The 17,795-nt window shown below is 33.3% G+C and overlaps 1 protein-coding gene across 1 annotated transcript; it reads left to right on the top strand.

Annotated features, from left to right (window-relative positions):
• The first annotated feature begins 422 nt into the window (after positions 1-422).
• Positions 423-7,915, top strand: LOC139843396 (BAG-associated GRAM protein 1). The gene is made up of 18 exons (XM_071833464.1): positions 423-835; positions 1,445-1,495; positions 1,900-1,997; positions 2,337-2,412; positions 2,647-2,775; positions 3,162-3,208; positions 3,358-3,481; positions 3,998-4,114; positions 4,285-4,314; positions 4,397-4,496; positions 4,710-4,816; positions 5,179-5,310; positions 5,397-5,501; positions 6,324-6,470; positions 6,556-6,609; positions 6,896-6,959; positions 7,515-7,576; positions 7,654-7,915. Exons 1-18 carry the CDS (start codon positions 587-589, stop codon positions 7,771-7,773), a joined length of 1,812 nt encoding a protein of 603 aa, XP_071689565.1. The 5' UTR covers positions 423-586; the 3' UTR covers positions 7,774-7,915.
• The last annotated feature ends 9,880 nt before the right edge of the window (positions 7,916-17,795 follow it).

A 17,795-nucleotide genomic window follows, 5' to 3' on the forward strand; every position in this document is an offset into this window, starting at 1 on the left:
ATTCCTTTCTCATTTTCTTCCCTTGGGGAATTAGAGAAGGAGGCTGTTTCTTTGCTAAAGCGGGTTCAGAAGAGTTCGATGGCGCAAGATATTGGTGCCGGTGCTGCTGCTCATATTTTTACTAGGATAGGTTTTGCTATTGCTAGAGGTGTGGGGGGCCCAGATTGTCTCTAGACTTCCCACTAATTTTTTGTAAGTTTTAAAACTTTTAAGTTTATTATTATTATTATTATTATTATTATTATTATTATTATTATTGAAATTGAAATTGAAATTAAAGAATTGACGCAAGTTAAAAAAGCATTACTCCACGATTGAGTATTCATAACCTTCAACAAGGTAAACGTGATCTTACAAGTTTTTCAACTGTTCATCATACCTTTTTACACGTTCTTTTCAACTGCACGACTGTTCAAAAATAATAACGACCCCCAAACACAACTGCACAATTTCTCAATACATTCCAAAATAATATTTTATTCAATTCAATTCAATGCAATTAGTCTTCTTCTTTTTGCCTTGATTTTTCCGTTTCAATTCCATCATATTTGTAAATAAAATATTACTACCATACTAAAATGATCAAATGATCTTTTACAATAACAATAATCTGTATACACAAACACACAAATTGTATGATTCAATGATCACCGAAACTTCAATCGATTTCTTACTCCCTTCATTGTGGGAGGTTGAAGTAACCGTTGCCGCATCGTTATTCGTCATTGCAGCTTTCTGGTTTTTCACATATAACGGTCAAACTAGTGCCACTAATCGATCCATGTTTGATAATTCATCAACTGTTTCCGGTGATGCTGTTGATGATCGAGAAAAGGTCGTTACTTTGTTTTAATTTTAATTTCAATTTCAATTTTGATTTTGATTTGATTGTGTATGTGTATAATATATTCGTTGCTGTTATTTTAAACGGTGATATTGTTATGTGTTTTAATTTGATCATGATTTAATTGAACTCTAATTATGATTATGATTTATGCTAAGATAGAAATTTACTGATTCGGTTGATTTATTGAGAAAGTATTGAGATTAGGGTTGTGTTGCCTAATTTGGTTACAAAAAGTCAAAATTTGACTTTCTAGTGTTGACTTTTTTACTAGTAGTTACATACTTTACATATTATCGGTAGAAATTGAAAAGATTTTTTTGGTTGTTAAGGAAATGATGACGGTTTATATGATTAATTATATGAAATAAGCATTTTAATAAAGAAAGGTTGCAGTGATATAGCATTGTAAGATACATCAACTAATTTACTAGTGTAGAAATTATTGTTCTTAAAGAATAAGTGAATAATCACTTGATAATTGGAATTGAAAAATGATAAGTCATTATTTATGCTGACTAATTTTCGTGTCTTTACGTGTTACCTGTTTAACAGGTTGTTTTCCATAATGTGACGTGAACGTCTTTGATTATTTTGTAGATAGATCAACTGAAGGGTGATTCTAATGGCAGCTCTGCTTATATTGTAAAGGTATATTCTTATGAATAGATAAGTAAGTATAAATATAACTAGTCTTGTAGTATTGTTCGCCTTTTTTTGTTTTCACATATTAGGGACAATGGTCTTTATATATAGATCCAGGTGTTACAATTAAGCTCAAGATGGACCAACAATTAGAACTGCAAGAGAAATATGACGTGTTTCTCAACCCAAATCTTGTATAGACAAAATTGAATTTTGTTGCTTTTCTTTGTATTTGTTCACGGTTGATTAAAGTAAATAATGATTCATTAAAGTCAGATCGGATTCAAATATTTGCAATGTAATTAGGGCATACTACTTGTTTATAAGGGTTTTGTAAGGCAGATGGATTGTTATCGAAGTTTGTTTTTGCAGATTAGTAGCATAGTATGTTATATTTCTATGTTTTGTAGGTGGAACTGTTAGCAGCAAAGAACCTTATTGGTGCTAACCTGAATGGCATGTCAGATCCTTATGCAATCATTACCTGTGGCACTGAAAAGCGGTTTAGGTAATTGATGCTGTACATGAAATTATCTAATTTCCACAGATAAATCCAAAGGTTATTTCTTATTAGCTCAAAATTTTGTCAGCTGATATTGTTTGATTTTAACATCGATCTGTAGCTAACCGACATTTGGTATGCAAAGAAATTAAGACCTATATAATTATACACTGTTTAAAATTTTGATTTGAAGCAAATGATCTATACAATGATCGTAATCTTGCTCCTGTACTTCTGTCTTTGTCGAAACTGCTTAAAGATTTTGTTAATTGTTAGGTTAGAACTGTGAAATTTAAAGGTATGCGTTGGTGATGTCTAGTTATGTGAAAAATGTTAATTTTGCAGCTCGATGGTTCCTGGTTCAAGAAATCCAATGTGGGGAGAGGAATTCAATTTTTCTGTTGACGAACTTCCTGTAAAGGTACTTATTTTCATAATTTTTCATATACTTATTGTGAGTTATCGAATGCTTGAATGTTAATTAATGTAATTGAAGAGGGTTTTTTTTTTGTTCGGCATTGCAATTTTTCTTACTTTGACCTTTATTTCGAAAGAGCATGACATACGGTATTGCAATTTTTGTGTTCAGAACAATTGATGCACGTAGTTTTTATAGTTTGTTTCTTGGTAGTAAAAAAGGTTCATCCTTGGACAGATTAACGTGTCAATATATGATTGGGATATAATATGGAAAAGCGCAGTTCTTGGTTCAGTGACCATTACTGTTGAAACTGAAGGGCAAACTGGTGCAGTATGGCATCCTTTGAGTAGTTCGCCAGGACAGGTAATATAAATTTTAATTCTACCATTAAAATTTGAAGTACAAAACCCAACATAAATTCTCCTTTTTTTACGCTGAAGTCTCTAATCAGTTCATTTTTGGAAAAAAAAATCTTGCCTCTTGCAAACATGTTATCTGAGTTCAGTCTCTAAACTTTTAGATAAGTGTTAACTGGTAACGTGTAAAGAGTAGACGTGTTTTAAGGAGAGGGAAATAGTTGAGTAACCAAATTCTTTTCCAAGGAATAAACACGCAAACGCGCAAAGTAAAAATGGTATATACCTATTTACATTTGCCTTAGTCTATCCTTTATTGTTAGATGTATTTTTCCACTGATCAGGCTTTTAAAGAGATTGATCAACGATTTACTAAGCATTCTTGTTTCTCAGGTTTGTCTCCATATTAGAACAATTAAACTCTCCGTAAACTCTTCCAGGTAAAACGTTGGTTTAGTCTCCATCTACTTTTTAATATTTTTGTGTTTTATGTCATAAGGATTACTACATGTTATATAATGACCTGCTATTGTATGCAATGTTTTTTCTTTTGTGGCATGAAAATCACTTATTTCTTAATGCTTTTCAGAGGTTTAAAGGGCTATGCTGGTGCTAACCATAGAAAATGGATTTCAACAAATAAGCAAGAGCCAATAGTGGTGCATCAAAAACCGGGCCCTTTGCAAACGATATTCGATCTTCTACCAGATGAGGCAATTTTTTATTAACTTATATAAATGCTAGTAATGCTACGACCCCCCCCCCCCCCCCCCCCCCCAACCACCACCACCACCACAACACACACACACACACACAAACAACAAGATACCTGATTCTGATGTTAGAATTAGGTGAGAATTTGGATGGGTTCGGAAACCAGCCAAAACGGGTAGTATAGGTAGGGTCCGGTTAACCTGTAACACAGGCACCAAAAATGTCACTTTTAAATAGTAAAGGTAAATATATATACAAAAGCTTCTATATTTCAGTAATGATCTTTTATTTTTTAAATAAAGCGATTTGGGAGGTTGTATTACACTCTAAAATACACTTTTGGTGACTTTTTATCTGTTGATCTGATTTGTGATCAACCAAATAGAGAGAAACTATTACCTGAATTTACCCTTTTCATAAGTGAATGTGAAAAACTTGTCATCTTTTGAAAAACTAAAAATTACAACCACATCTCCCTCCATAAGTTGCCCTAACTGTTAAACTATATGTTTCAGATAGTTGAACATAGCTATTCATGTGCAATGGAGAGGTCATTCTTGTATCATGGACGTATGTATGTTTCGGCTTGGCATATCTGTTTTCACTCTAATATTTTCTCCAAACAAATGAAGGTTAATCTGCTAGTTCCTTCACAGATATTTTATTCTATTTATACCCTGCACTGTTGTGTCCTTGTATACACCTTTATTGGTAAACCTGAACAGGGAAGACATCCTCTGTTTATGTTAGAATCTCCTCTGTTTGCATTGATTCGCTTGACCTGTATCATCTTCATTCGCAGGTGATCATTCCTTTTGGAGATATAGATGAGGTTTGTAGTTTCTGGTATCCTTTTTGGGTTTAATCTTGATATTCAATATTAAAAATATCAATGATAATGCTTGTTTTTCCAGATACGAAGGAGCCAACATGCTGTTATTAATCCTGCTATAACGATAGTTCTTCGCATGGGTGCCGGTGGACATGGTGTTCCTCCTTTGCGTAGTCCAGATGGTTAGTTTCGATAACTTACGCATATTATAACTACGCATGTTAGTTTCGAACACTAGATAAAAAAAAGTTCTACTTGCTCTTGTATCTTGAAAGGTCTTTGTGTTATTTACACTTGTTAATCCATTAGTTTTTTTCTCTAGGTGTGTTCTTAGTATCTTAAACACGATCGAACCTTATTTGTGACTGACAGTTATTGGAATTATTTAATTATAGGTAGAGTTCGATATATGTTTGCATCGTTTTGGAACAGAAATCATGCAATAAGAACTTTACAACGAGCAGCAAAGAACTACCATTCTATGGTAGAATCTGAAAAGAAGGTTTGTCATTGTCACTCTTATAATTTGTTGTAAATTAATAAATTTTGTTTTAAATGCATTCTGTTTTGTGAATACTGGAGAGGAAATATAAGATTCTAATCTGTTTCTGTTTAATTAATGATTAGAACATGTAAATGTGTTAACTTAAAAACAGAATCTTGTAACTTTTATCATTAGAACAAATTTTAATACTTATGTTGATAACAGAATACTACAAATCATTAACTTTAATATCTGACCATCTAGTAAATTTGCTGAGGCCCAAGTAAAAGTGTGCAGTTGCATAACAAGTTTTGCAAAATTTTGTCATTTAGTGGTGGATGATCATATTATATCAATCATTATGAATCTGCCATGTCCAGGAGCAACAACATTCGGAATTGCGTGCAAGCAGTAGTTCTTTAAGTCATAAAAAAAGTAAGGTTTCAGAAGAAAGCGTGCCCAAAAAACACCAGCCATTTGTTCAAGAGGATGTTCTCACTGGCATATACAATGTATGGAATTACTCAATACTCTTGCCGTTGAGTGTCTATCTGTATCGTATTTAATTATTTATTAACATTTCATTAGAGTTTTTCAGGATGTTTTTGCAAGTACTGCTGAACAATTTTTTGATATGTTGTTGAGTGATACTTCGACTTTCACCAATGATTATCGTTCAGCTCGTAAGGACACTAATCTTAATGTAAGTATCACGTGAATCTTCAGTGATCGATTATAAGGTTCTTGTCTACTTCCGTCTAGGGGTGTTCAATGTTTGGTTTTAAACCAAGTAACTCGAAAACCGAACCTAATGAAAACTGGAACATAAAAATCAAACAGGATTTAAATTCGGAATGCGGTTCGGTTTTCAAATTTGAATTCGGTTAAACAGAAAATCGAATTCAGCTAATAATATATCAAATAATTAATATATATAGACAAAAATCAATTTTAAAATCAAAAGTCGAATTCAAAATCAATTTGTTATGATTATTTTGATTAAATAACCGAAACTGAACCGAATTCTGTTTTCGGTTCGTTTTTGGTTTTTCCTCCAAAATCTTCAAAACCGAACCGAATAGACCGAAGAAACTGAAAACCAACCGATGAACACCCCTGCGTATGTCCTATCAAATGGTCCATCAATAAGTTGTTTACTGTAATAAAAATACTTTTACTTATATTTATACGGAAGTGAATGCTTTATGTACTGCATTCTATGGACATTGTGCTCCCTTACACAAGTCAAATACTAAATTTGGTGGGCATTTACGATTTTCATTTTATACACATCTAAAATCTAAAATTTGAATCTACAAAATGTTTATTTTCATTTTATTTTATACACATCTAAAATCTAAAATTTGAATCTACAAAATGTTTATTTTACATGCCTATCTCGTACAGTCACGCTGTTGGCAACTAAAGGAGTTAGATATTCCATTACGATGTTGTATATGATGTTGCTGACCCTTTGAATAACCTGCAGTCCTTATTTTTGTATCTCGATTATCTGGTCTTGTAGATAGGACAGTGGCATTCTGCTGATGAATATGATGGTCAAGTCAGAGAAATTACATTCAGAGGTCTATGCAATAGTCCTATGTGTCCTCCAGACACTGCCATGACCGAGTGGCAGCGTGCTTTGCTGTCTGCTGACAAAAATTCTCTGGTGAGTTTTTATTTGTCTTGATTTATAGAAATTATATTTTGCTTAAATTGGTTCATGAATTACTGATTAGACTCCTTTTTTATAGGTGTTTGAGACCGTACAACAGGCGCATGATGTTCCTTTTGGATCTTATTTTGAGGTATCTTTCCATTTGACGCTTTTAGCTTTCAGTGAGATGTTAAGTATTTGTGATTTAGGTCATGTAGATTCTTGCCCACCTGTAAAACTATTGTATTTAACATGCTTTTGTTTTAAAAAGAAATCAAAGAAATATTTGAACCATGGGCCAATATGAAAGCGTAGAAATGGGTCATTGACGTGTTGTCGTGAATATGGCCTCACACGTTAAAGACATGACCGTGAGTTGAACCCTATTATAGACTTTCTTCTAATCTGACTATTGTCCAATGTATGTGTTGGTTCAGGTGCATTGTAGATGGGTTGTGGTGACTACATCTGAATCCTCTTGCACTGTTGATGTTAAAGTTGGTAAGTTTCAATACCAACATTCTACGTTTATCTATAATACTAGTTTAACCGTTTTGTTATGTTCCTCACATTCACTATAGGTTTTAAATTTATTACAAAATATCATCATTTCATTAATAGTTTACTTTTATGCATCATAATTTAGGTGACTTTTTTTTTTTTTTTTTTTTTTTTTAACCCGATTACATTTTAATCTTGTCTATAATTTGACCCGATTACATTTTTAGCTCTTTTTTATAACCATTTGTTCTGTTAGAAATAAATTAAAGATGTCATACTTATATCATAGTATAGGTCTCAAGTTAAAATTTCACTTGAAGCATATCTCTTCGGGTGGCCAGGTAAAGAGTCAAAAACGGTCACCGGATAACCCGGTTAGCCCATATACATTTAAGTTATTTTACTCGCCATCCCCGAATAGCTTGAACATGAAAAACCTTATCTGTTTTTTCCGTATTAAGTCACCTATAAAGCAGTTGATCTTATCACCAGCTCTAGCTTAACCGTCACATCTTACTGAAACCTCTCACTGGCTTTTAATGGATGAATTAACAGGTGTACATTTTAAGAAATGGTGTGTAATGCAATCTAAAATAAAGTCTGGTGCTATCAGTGAGGTAAATTCCAACTCTTATAGTCAGTTTTTCTCTAATTACTAAAATGGAAATGATGTTCAAAAATTGTTTGTGTGCAGTACAAAAAAGAAGTGGAGCTGATGCTAGAAGTGGCTCGTTCGTGTATCAATTCTAACACAAACAATGATGAGACTGCAAGTGTTGCTCCTTCTGTATCAACAACTGAATCTAAGGCGTAACTTCAGCCATACACACAAGGTTTTGGTTTCATCAAAAAAACTAATTTTATCAGGAACTTTCGAATTTGGGTGTTTAGAAACGAGCCCATTTCAACAGAGGCAGTGGAACACTGTAAAAATGTTGTATGTAGCTCATGTAATTCTCCTGCAAATGATATTTATATGAATATGAATTCTGATAGAGTATCTGAACATTGTTTCCAGTGATTTGTTGTCATTAGGTGGTTAAATGTATAGGTCACAAATTTTCAACTTTTTATTTTTCATTAATGAGTTAATTTGGGTTGTTTTATTTTTAACGAGTCCTATGGATTAAGCTGAAAACTTTAATAAAAATGTAAGTTTGACTAATTGGATTTATTGTGTACCGAGTATTTAATTGGTTTATAGTTAACACAACCACATACCAGCGAAGCATTGCTTCAATGGTATCTAATGCCTTAGTAGGGAGGGTACGCGATTAGTTGCCAAGCAACCCGTGTTCAATTCCGAGGAGGGGGACTTCTCCAGGATTTACTGCGATTAATTACCAAGCAACCCAGTTCTCGCGATTAGTTGCCGAGCAACCTTGGATGATCCTTGGAGTTTCCTACCTAGCGTGTGTGGGTCGCAAATGAGAGTATTCGATGCGAAAATTGCCGGTAAAAAAAAAAAAAAAAAAAAAAAGACACATACACTGCTTGTATTAGGGGAATACATACGTAGACTGACTTCATCATACCATGTTGAATAGTGAAAAGTTTGTTCAAAATTGTTAAAGGGGTGAAGAATTTGATTAAAAGGAATAAGAACTCGGGTATGACTTGGTGAACAAATCGTAGGAATTTTGTTGCTTTATTTATTTCTTCTAAAAGGATGAAGCATTGAAACAAAAAAGGAAACGAGATAGGATTAACTTATAGGACAAACAAGCTTGGAAGTCAAGTTTATTTAAGAAACAATGAGTTGTTCATTTATGGAATATTTCTTGTACTTGAAGGTTAAGTTAAACTTGTGCAACAAGGTTTTAGGTTTAATGTTTCCTCTATCAGGCCTGGATATTGGGTTGTGCAACCTGTGCAATGGCACAGGGCCCAGTATCCGGAAGGGCCCAAAATTTTTAGCCCAAACACATAATATCTCACTTTTTGATACTTTCCTTAGACATAGTTCCTTAATTGCTCGATCGGCATGTATAAAGGATGGAAGATGAGTGAGTTTGTGGCCTGTGTGGAAGAATCGTTTTCCGTCAGTTGGAACTTCCAATATGTTTTCGAAGTCTTCAAGTGTTAGAGTGTATCGTCGCTTGTTGATTCTGAATGTAATTATTCATTCCTTGAATACAAAGCTCGCATGGAAATCATGAATCAACGTGGTGTATATGGGGACTTCTAGATTGAGGAATGAATTCCAACCCATATTTGTGAATGGATGGACCGTTTCGGGAAAAATCTTCAGTTTTGATCATTCTTCCTTCTGCAATCTTTCGGTTGCTAATGAATTCCCGATTATACACCGATTTTCTTGTATTTGGAGGAGGATTATAGATTCCCTTCTCGTCATTTCCTATACAATAGCACTTCAAATTTAAATCAAAGTGAACGTACAAATGACTCAATTGTGTAATCATTGTTTTTCAAACTTAGTTAACTCAAGTACCAATGTGTTCTAGTGTTAACTTATTTCACATTCTCACCCTTTTTTGGTAAAATGTGATTGCAAATGTATGAATACAGATTTTCACAATATTCATACAAGACAATGATTTGCAAACTTGGTTATCTCAATACCTAGTGTTTTGATGTTAACGTTCTTCACATTCTCACCCTCTTTTGGTGACAATGCGTTTGCACTTTAGATTATTAGTGGTTTTCATAATGTTCACATGAATTCGTCTTTTTGAAAATTTGATTTTCATCAATACACAAGTGTTTAGATGTTATCAATTTCTACATTATTATTCTTCATTAGTGACAATGTGCTTGAATCATGTGATCAATGAACTTATGAAAACCTAATCTAGTTGTATGAATCTTAAATTGATGCATTGTTAATCATGATTTCAAAGGTTTTAGAAATTTTCATGAACACAATTGATTATTAGCATCAATTTGAGTATAATTTTCAAATTAGGGTTTCTTCAAACAATGTCTGAAGAATTCATCATACCAACACAATTGAATGAAAGGAATTCATAGATTAATCTTACCGAGAGTGAAGTTTAAGGATGAGAAGGAGCAAATTCTTCGGTGTGCGGTTGGAGGTCTTGAGCCGTGGAGGAGAGGGAATGAAAATAGATTTTGAACGGAATGAAGAATGAGGGCTAGAAGTAGGATAAAAAGGCCGTCAGGACCCGTGCTGTAGAACAGCGATCGACTGTGGGGTTGGCCGTGGAGATTGTAGCTTCTGCAGATGAGCCTGCGGTCTGTCGTGGTTCGACCGTGCAGCTTGGAATAGTGAACTTTGTCCGATTCGTTACTTCGAGCGCGTTTTGATGCTTTTGTCGTTCTATAGAATACTTGAGGACAAGTTTTTTTTGCTTAACATTGTATGATCACATCCAACCGATGTTTCATCATCAATGACATGTATGTAGGAACGTTTATATACATATACATATATATATATACATATACATATATATATATATATATATATATATATATATATATATACATACATATATATATATACATACATATATATATATACATATATATATATGTGTGTGTGTGTGTGTATATATATATATGTGTGTGTGTATATATATATATATATGTGTATATATATATATATATATATATATATGTGTATATATATATGTGTATATATATATATATATTTACACATATATTATACACATACGACACATTGTCCTACAACTAGCATGCAATCTTTTCAAGCAAGCATTCATTCCTAAGTTAAGCATAATCTTATTGAGAAATCCTTTTAATCATTTTGAGGATGTGCAATTTTAAAATAGTGACATATTGACCTAAAACACATTAAGTTTTAAATGCACAATCTTTTTTTCTTATTGTTTGATCATTGATTCTCATTAATCCTAAGATTACCCAACCTTTGACTTATCCCTCCCATTGATTTGCTAGATTTGTTTACTCTTTCTAGGTTTTCAACTTTCCTAATGATTGACCTTGAACTTAGAGTACCTTGTTTGTGTCTAATAGAGTTGTGACTAGATTTCAAAACAATTTTGTTTTCAAAATATATTTGTCATTTAAAGACCTTTTTAAATAATTATTTTCATCACTTAAAATTTTGTTGAGTTGATTAATCTTTTGTAATTCTTTTCCAACAATTTTACTTTGTCACAACTTCTAGTATACACAAACTTTATCGCTTTGTACTCATCTAGCAAATCTTCATAATTAGAAGGATAGAATATATGTACATCATTGCTTTGAACGCTCGAGCTTTCACCTTCTTCTTCTTGGTAGCAAGATTCAACCCCATCTTCACTATGAGCATCTTGGCTTGGAGAGTATCTTGAACCCATGAGATAAAAGTCTTCATCTTCATCTCCATCTTGATCATCTAACCAATTCTCACCAAGATATTCAAGTCTTGTTACCTTTTCCTTGAACCCATTCTTCATCAAGCAACTTGAGTATTCTTCAACTTGAGGACATAGTGTATCCCAACATTCCTTTGTACTTTCATATGAAAGCATTCTAACCCTTTCTTCACTTAGAAGAACTCTATGAAGTAGTGATATAGCATCAAATTGCATTAGCACTTTGTTTACTACTTCATCATTTTAGAATGTTGAGTTCACTATGCTTGAAGATTCTTGAGGAACAAGGTTTCCTGCTTTGATGATTTTCCACTTGTTAGAATCCTTTGATTTGACATAGATCTTGAATCTTATCTTCCACACATAGACATCCTCTCTTTCAAAGATTGGTGCTTCATTAGCCAATCTTTCAAGGTATGCCATTGTTTGAGTTGATCCCAAGAACGTTTGACTAGGGTTTTTGCACAAAATGGTTTTTGACTTAATCAAAAATGTTTCTAGAGCAAATGTTCGAGCAACCGCTTTGATACCAATTGTACGTAACTAGAGGGGGGAGGGGGTTGAATAGTTATTTAATACGATTTTTAAAACTTTTTCAATGATCAACAAGATTTGAACAATCAATGATCACTTTATTCAACTCAAACCAATGTGTGACGTGTTTATGTTTGTAGTAATGCAGAATGTAAAGTAAAGAACATAAACACAAGGATTTATAGTGGTTCGAGTGAATGTTAACTAATCCACCTTAATCCACTTCCCGATTCACTAATCGGGAGTTTGGCTTCATTAAGCACTTTTCTCTAAATCCGGTGGAGATTCGATTTACAAGCCTTGTACTTCTTCTTAGACAACAAACCTAATCCTTTTTTACCTTTGGAAGATTACCTCCAACTTAGATCAACTTGTCTTCACCTTGGACAAGTATTAATCCCCAATGAGATTAATCAACTCCTTAGTTCCATTTAAGGAAGATGATAACTAAGCTAGCATATGCTTCTAGTTCCAAAGTACAAAGACTCACCCTTTCTAATGATGAGAATCCTAAGACAATTCTAAAGATTAATACAACAATATGTAAACTCACAATGATAGTAATTTGAAAGTAAGTTTGCATTCCCTTCTATAATCTATGAGATTATAGAACTTCTCTTGCTAATCACAAACATATGTATGAGTGTTATGTTCTTGTGAGTTTCTGATGATTTTGAGTTGTAGCATGCAAGAGGTCCAAGTCTTCAAAGTTCTCCAAGTCTTTCTATTTATATGGAGAGATAAAAAAAAACTAGCCGTTGCTGCGGCTGGGACCACGGTTGACAGCGGGTCGACCGCACGCGGTCCAGTCCAAAAACACTTATCCGTTGTATAGTCGTTTGAATCAGTTTTGAACATTAATCTTTGGACTCTTTACTTCATTTATCACCTGCAAAAGATACCCAACATCCTATACAAGTATTATATGCATCAAATGCTCATTTACCTTGGATGTATTGCCTTGATAGTGACTTGTCATGCTCAAAGTGGAAAGTCTAACATTCTTGGATACAAGCCATGATAATCATTTGAGGCAATCTCAGTTTTGTCATAATCTTTTGTTTTTAATTAACATATTTGCTAAGCCCTTATTGGTTGGTCAACAAGACATTGATGACAACAATCCACTTTAACAAAGCATGCTAGTATTCAAATTTAAACTTGTTTGTGAATTAATTAAGTGTGTTAGTGATGTCTTAACAATTTAAGCAAGTAATATCAATTAAGCATGTTGTAAGACATCAAGTTAAATCAAGTCAAATCCCTTCATAAACTTGATTTTAGACTTAAGCAAAGCTATGTCTATTATTGATTCATTATCTTTTAAGATTACTAGATTATGACATATTAAGCATTGTCCAAGTATCATAAGCATATATTGAAGTAGTCCAAATACAAGTTGATGGAACTCCAACTTGTAGCACGTAGCAAGATAAGGTTCATACATATACATATTAAGTAACTACTTAGCATTTAGCATATAGTCAAATAATACACATGTATTAGTAGCAATTAGTCAAGTAATATTCATGTAATGACTAGCAAGAGATCACTAATTAATCTGGGATTAAACATATAGAGATAACATAGCATTGAACTAAGACTATGTAAGTTTTACTTGTAAAGTGGCTTTTGCAAGATTAATGTTTAAGTATACATTAATGTCCATCAGATGTATAAGGAAGGAACAATTCCTGGTTGGGACTTGATGACCATCCTAAGTATGTCTAAATACATTTTAGATGTACATGTTTTTCTATAAGGCTTAATCGCCATTAAGGTGTCATTAGGTGTGATTAACCAAGATTAGTGTTCTAGTGACCAAAACTCCTTTGGGTATGAAGGAGGCAATTATTCTAAGCATCTTTAAACAAGTTTCATAAATTATAGATGCCCCGAAGTGGTCGAACTAAAATTGGCGGAAATTAGGACAGAACCTTTTACGGTCGACCCATGATTGATCGTGGAGTTGACCGTGCACGCCTGATTTCATAAACTAGGGTGCAAGGTACCATGGTCTGACCTGCGGTTGACCGTGGACCTAACCGTATAGCTTATGTTTTCCTTTTAAGCTTTATTTTGTTTTGGTCTTTCGCTAGAGTAAGTGTGGATTAGTGAACTTGTATATTTATGCCAAGGTGTCTACCATCACCTCATTGTTATGTGCATATGTCATCATCAAAACACTTATTGTTATGGGTTAAGATTAGTATAGTCATTTAGCATAATCCTACATTAACTCACATTCTCCCACAACAGGTTTGTTATGGTGCAAACCATAGTCATACATCGGATAAGGGAAGAAACAAATGTGTGCTTAGGAGTTGGTTTCTTTTAGGTTTGGGAGGCCAATTAATAAACTGTGAGACATTCGTTTGGAAATCAACAGTTGGAGTTATCGTGGAAGTTTGGCCCCAGGGTTCTATTGTCATTAGCATGCATTCAGAGTTCTTTCATTATTTCGGTAACACATGCTTTTGAAGGCTTGAACCTTGTTTGATAATTGTTCTTGTTCAGAGTTGTTTGAGGACAAGCAAGGTTCAAGTGTGTGTGTGTGTGGGGGGGGGTTTGATATTTCTCAAATCAGACATATATTTTATCGCAATATCAAACATTATTCCCTCGATTTTGTGCATATTTGAAGATATTAGGGAAGTTTAGCGCCTTTTGGTGATTTATGCGTGTTTCGGAGCTTAAAAGTCATAGATATTGGTCCCGGTTCGATTCGGGTGTTTAAATAAAAGTTTAAGACTTTTTATAGGCCAAAATAAGTTTTTATAGGTTCCGGTTCGTGACAAATTTTCTCACGATCGTGAATAGTAGGTCGAGACTAATTTCCAACCGCGAAACAGGAGAAAACGAACGCGAACCACCAGTTTTAGGTGGTTCGCGATCGCGAAAGGCATAAGGGGAACCCACTCGCGATCGCGAGTGGGGTGGTTGGACGGAAATTTTTGCTTTCAATCAATTTTTAGGTCATTCTTGTTGGTATCTTTTTCCAGCCGTAACTAGGTGTTTTGAGGTGCGATTATAGGTAATTTTTGGTGAATTTCAAGATCACCAATCCCACCCAATCGATCCATTAACGCGTTACAATCTTACAAACAACGAAGATTCATCATCATCCTTGGTTAATTGTTGTCTCAAAACTATGAATTCTCTAATTGTGATCTTGTCTTTGATTATGGTTATTGGCTAAACCCTTTACGTTCATCTACACTATATACTTGTGTTCGATGTAATTTTGTGATTGATGATTATGATTGTTTAATAGAATGGGAATTCATTGAAGTATGTTATAATTGTTCATAAAGATTAAAGTTTTTGGTTGATTTATTTATATGGTTATCCAATTCAGTGACGTTTACAATAGTCTGTCACATTTAATTGATTGATTGAACTGCTTTAAATACTTGTGCATTAACTGGAGACAATATTGAATTGCTTAGATTGACTAGTTGATACAAGGGTTGATTGTGTATAACGAGAGTTGGTACAATTTTTGATTACTTAAAACTCTGAGTTACAGTTCAAGTCTAATAGTCGGTCAATTTAGTTAACCACAATCTAGTTTGAAGTGTTTGTTCAGGAGAATTCCTGATAAACCAGTTAGTTTAACTACAAATGTATGATAATTGATCAGGACTTAATCCTAAACATCCAACACTAGTGAATAAAGTCTACGTGAACATATTTCTTATTTATTTGAATTTGAATTTATCTTGAAAACGTTTTATTAACATAAAACCCCAAAAACATTGTTATTACTTTAATTCTCTTCCTTCTTGATTACTCGTTAAATAACCGCAATGAAAAACTTGTTATTTCCTTTCTTTTATTTGCTATTATTTATATTACATCTAGTATTTAATCGTAAATTGCGTTATACTATCCATGGATCGACACTTGGATTTTACCATAATCTATACTATTACACAATAGGATACACTGCCCGTGATTGTGTGTAGTTTTAATTGGTAATTTTTGTTACATAAATATTAGACGCCATTTTACACATCATACATAGTCTTAATTTGTAATTGTAATTGTAAGTCTACATAATAAAAATATATGGTAAATAAATAAATACAGTAGTAAGTAGTAACAAAGAAGAAAAATAAATACTCCTAGTAAAATAGTACATAGTACATATAGTGAAATGTATCGTTCATATCGATTATAAACGTTCCATATTAATTGATTTCGTTGCGAGGTTTTGACCTCTATATGAGAAGTTTTTCAAAGACTGCATTCGATTTTTAAACAAACCATAACCTTTATTTTATCAATAAAGGTTTAAAAATATTACAACGATTATCAAATAATGATAATCTAAAATATAGCGTTTTCACACGATTATTACATAATGGTTTACAATAATATTACACATCAATTTAAATCTTCAAATGCAGTTTTTAAACATTATTATACAAGCATGCTGACTCCAACTCTTGTCCATAAATTAGCATGCAACAGCGGAAGCTCTTAATAATCACCTGAGAATAAACATGCTTTAAATGTCAACAAAAATGTTGGTGAGTTATAGGTTTAACCTATATATATCAAATAGTAATAATAGACCACAAGATTTCATCTTTCAATAACATACAATCTGTATAAAAATCATTCATATGTTAAACACCTAGTAACCGACATTAACAAAATGCATATAGAATATTCCCAAAACATAAATCCATCTGCATTAATAACTCGAAGTACTAACGCATACCATTTTCCAGTATGGGCTGTAACATCCCGCGTTTTTCCGTTAAATTTATTTTAACACTATCTTTTTTTTTTTATAATACCTTTCGTGATTTAAATTCGTGGTTTCCATTGACTAACGTTCATAATATTCCCGTTATTTAATTATAACATCACTCGTTTACTCGAGCGTTTTTAAAATATTCGTTTGGTTAATTCCCGCACCCGCTTTGAAACTTGAGGGACCGAGGTTGCCAAGTGGGCAAACTAGTTGACTAGGTCAACTAGTCAACCCACCTCATCTACCCATTCACTTCCACTCATCTCCTTCTCTCCTTTCTCATCTTCCATTTTTGAACTTAAACACCCAACTCACAAATTCATCATCTAAATCCGATTGGAGAAGCAAACATCAAAACAAATTACTTTTTCGTGATCCTCTCTTCATCCTCTTCGATTTGGTACCAATTTCATAGCTTGGGGTAAAGTTTCTAAAAACTCTAGATTTCTCTAAATTCGTGTTTTTGACTTGAAATGGTGTTAGTTAGTGTCTATGGCTCGTGTATAACATGAAAATATGATTTATTTGCTCGATTTGTTGTTTTGAAGTAACTAGCATGAACTTGAAAATGGGTGTGCTTAATCTTTAATTTTAGGTGAGTTAATGTTGTTAAATTGTTAAAGTTCATGTTTTAATTGTGTTACTAGTATTACTAGCTTCGTTTTGATGCATAGGTTGACTAAGAAAACTTCAAAAACATGAATATTGATTTTTGTGGATTTCGGTTAGGGTTTGATAGACTTAAAATGAACTTTTTGATGCTTGAATGCCATGAAATGTTATTTGTAAGTGTTTAGTTGTAATGCACGTTTCATTACCTTCAAAACAGCATATCATATGTGTGAATTGGATTCCCGAAACTTAAAATGCATTTGATGAACTTGAACTTTGAAAATAAACCTTTATTGATCAATTGACGAGTTTTTCGGTTATTGTAATTGATGTTTTTGCTTGGTGAAAAGTAGTTAGTTGTATTCCTTGTCAAAATACCTTTCCAACGATATAAGATACTTGTTTTGAATGTTTACGGTTTAGGATTTATGGGTATTTGAAGTTGGATTCGTGCTTGAGTGTGAAAACTGCCAGAATTCTCTGCACAGGTAATGGCGCGGCGCGCCATATACCCGCGCGGCGCGCCAAATTGGTCTGTCCAACTTTGTCGATTTTTGAATAATGTTTGCTACGCTACACACCCCCGATCAACATGAA

This window comes from Rutidosis leptorrhynchoides, chromosome 4, assembly GCF_046630445.1.
Source record: "Rutidosis leptorrhynchoides isolate AG116_Rl617_1_P2 chromosome 4, CSIRO_AGI_Rlap_v1, whole genome shotgun sequence".
NCBI classification, from domain to species: domain Eukaryota; kingdom Viridiplantae; phylum Streptophyta; class Magnoliopsida; order Asterales; family Asteraceae; genus Rutidosis; species Rutidosis leptorrhynchoides.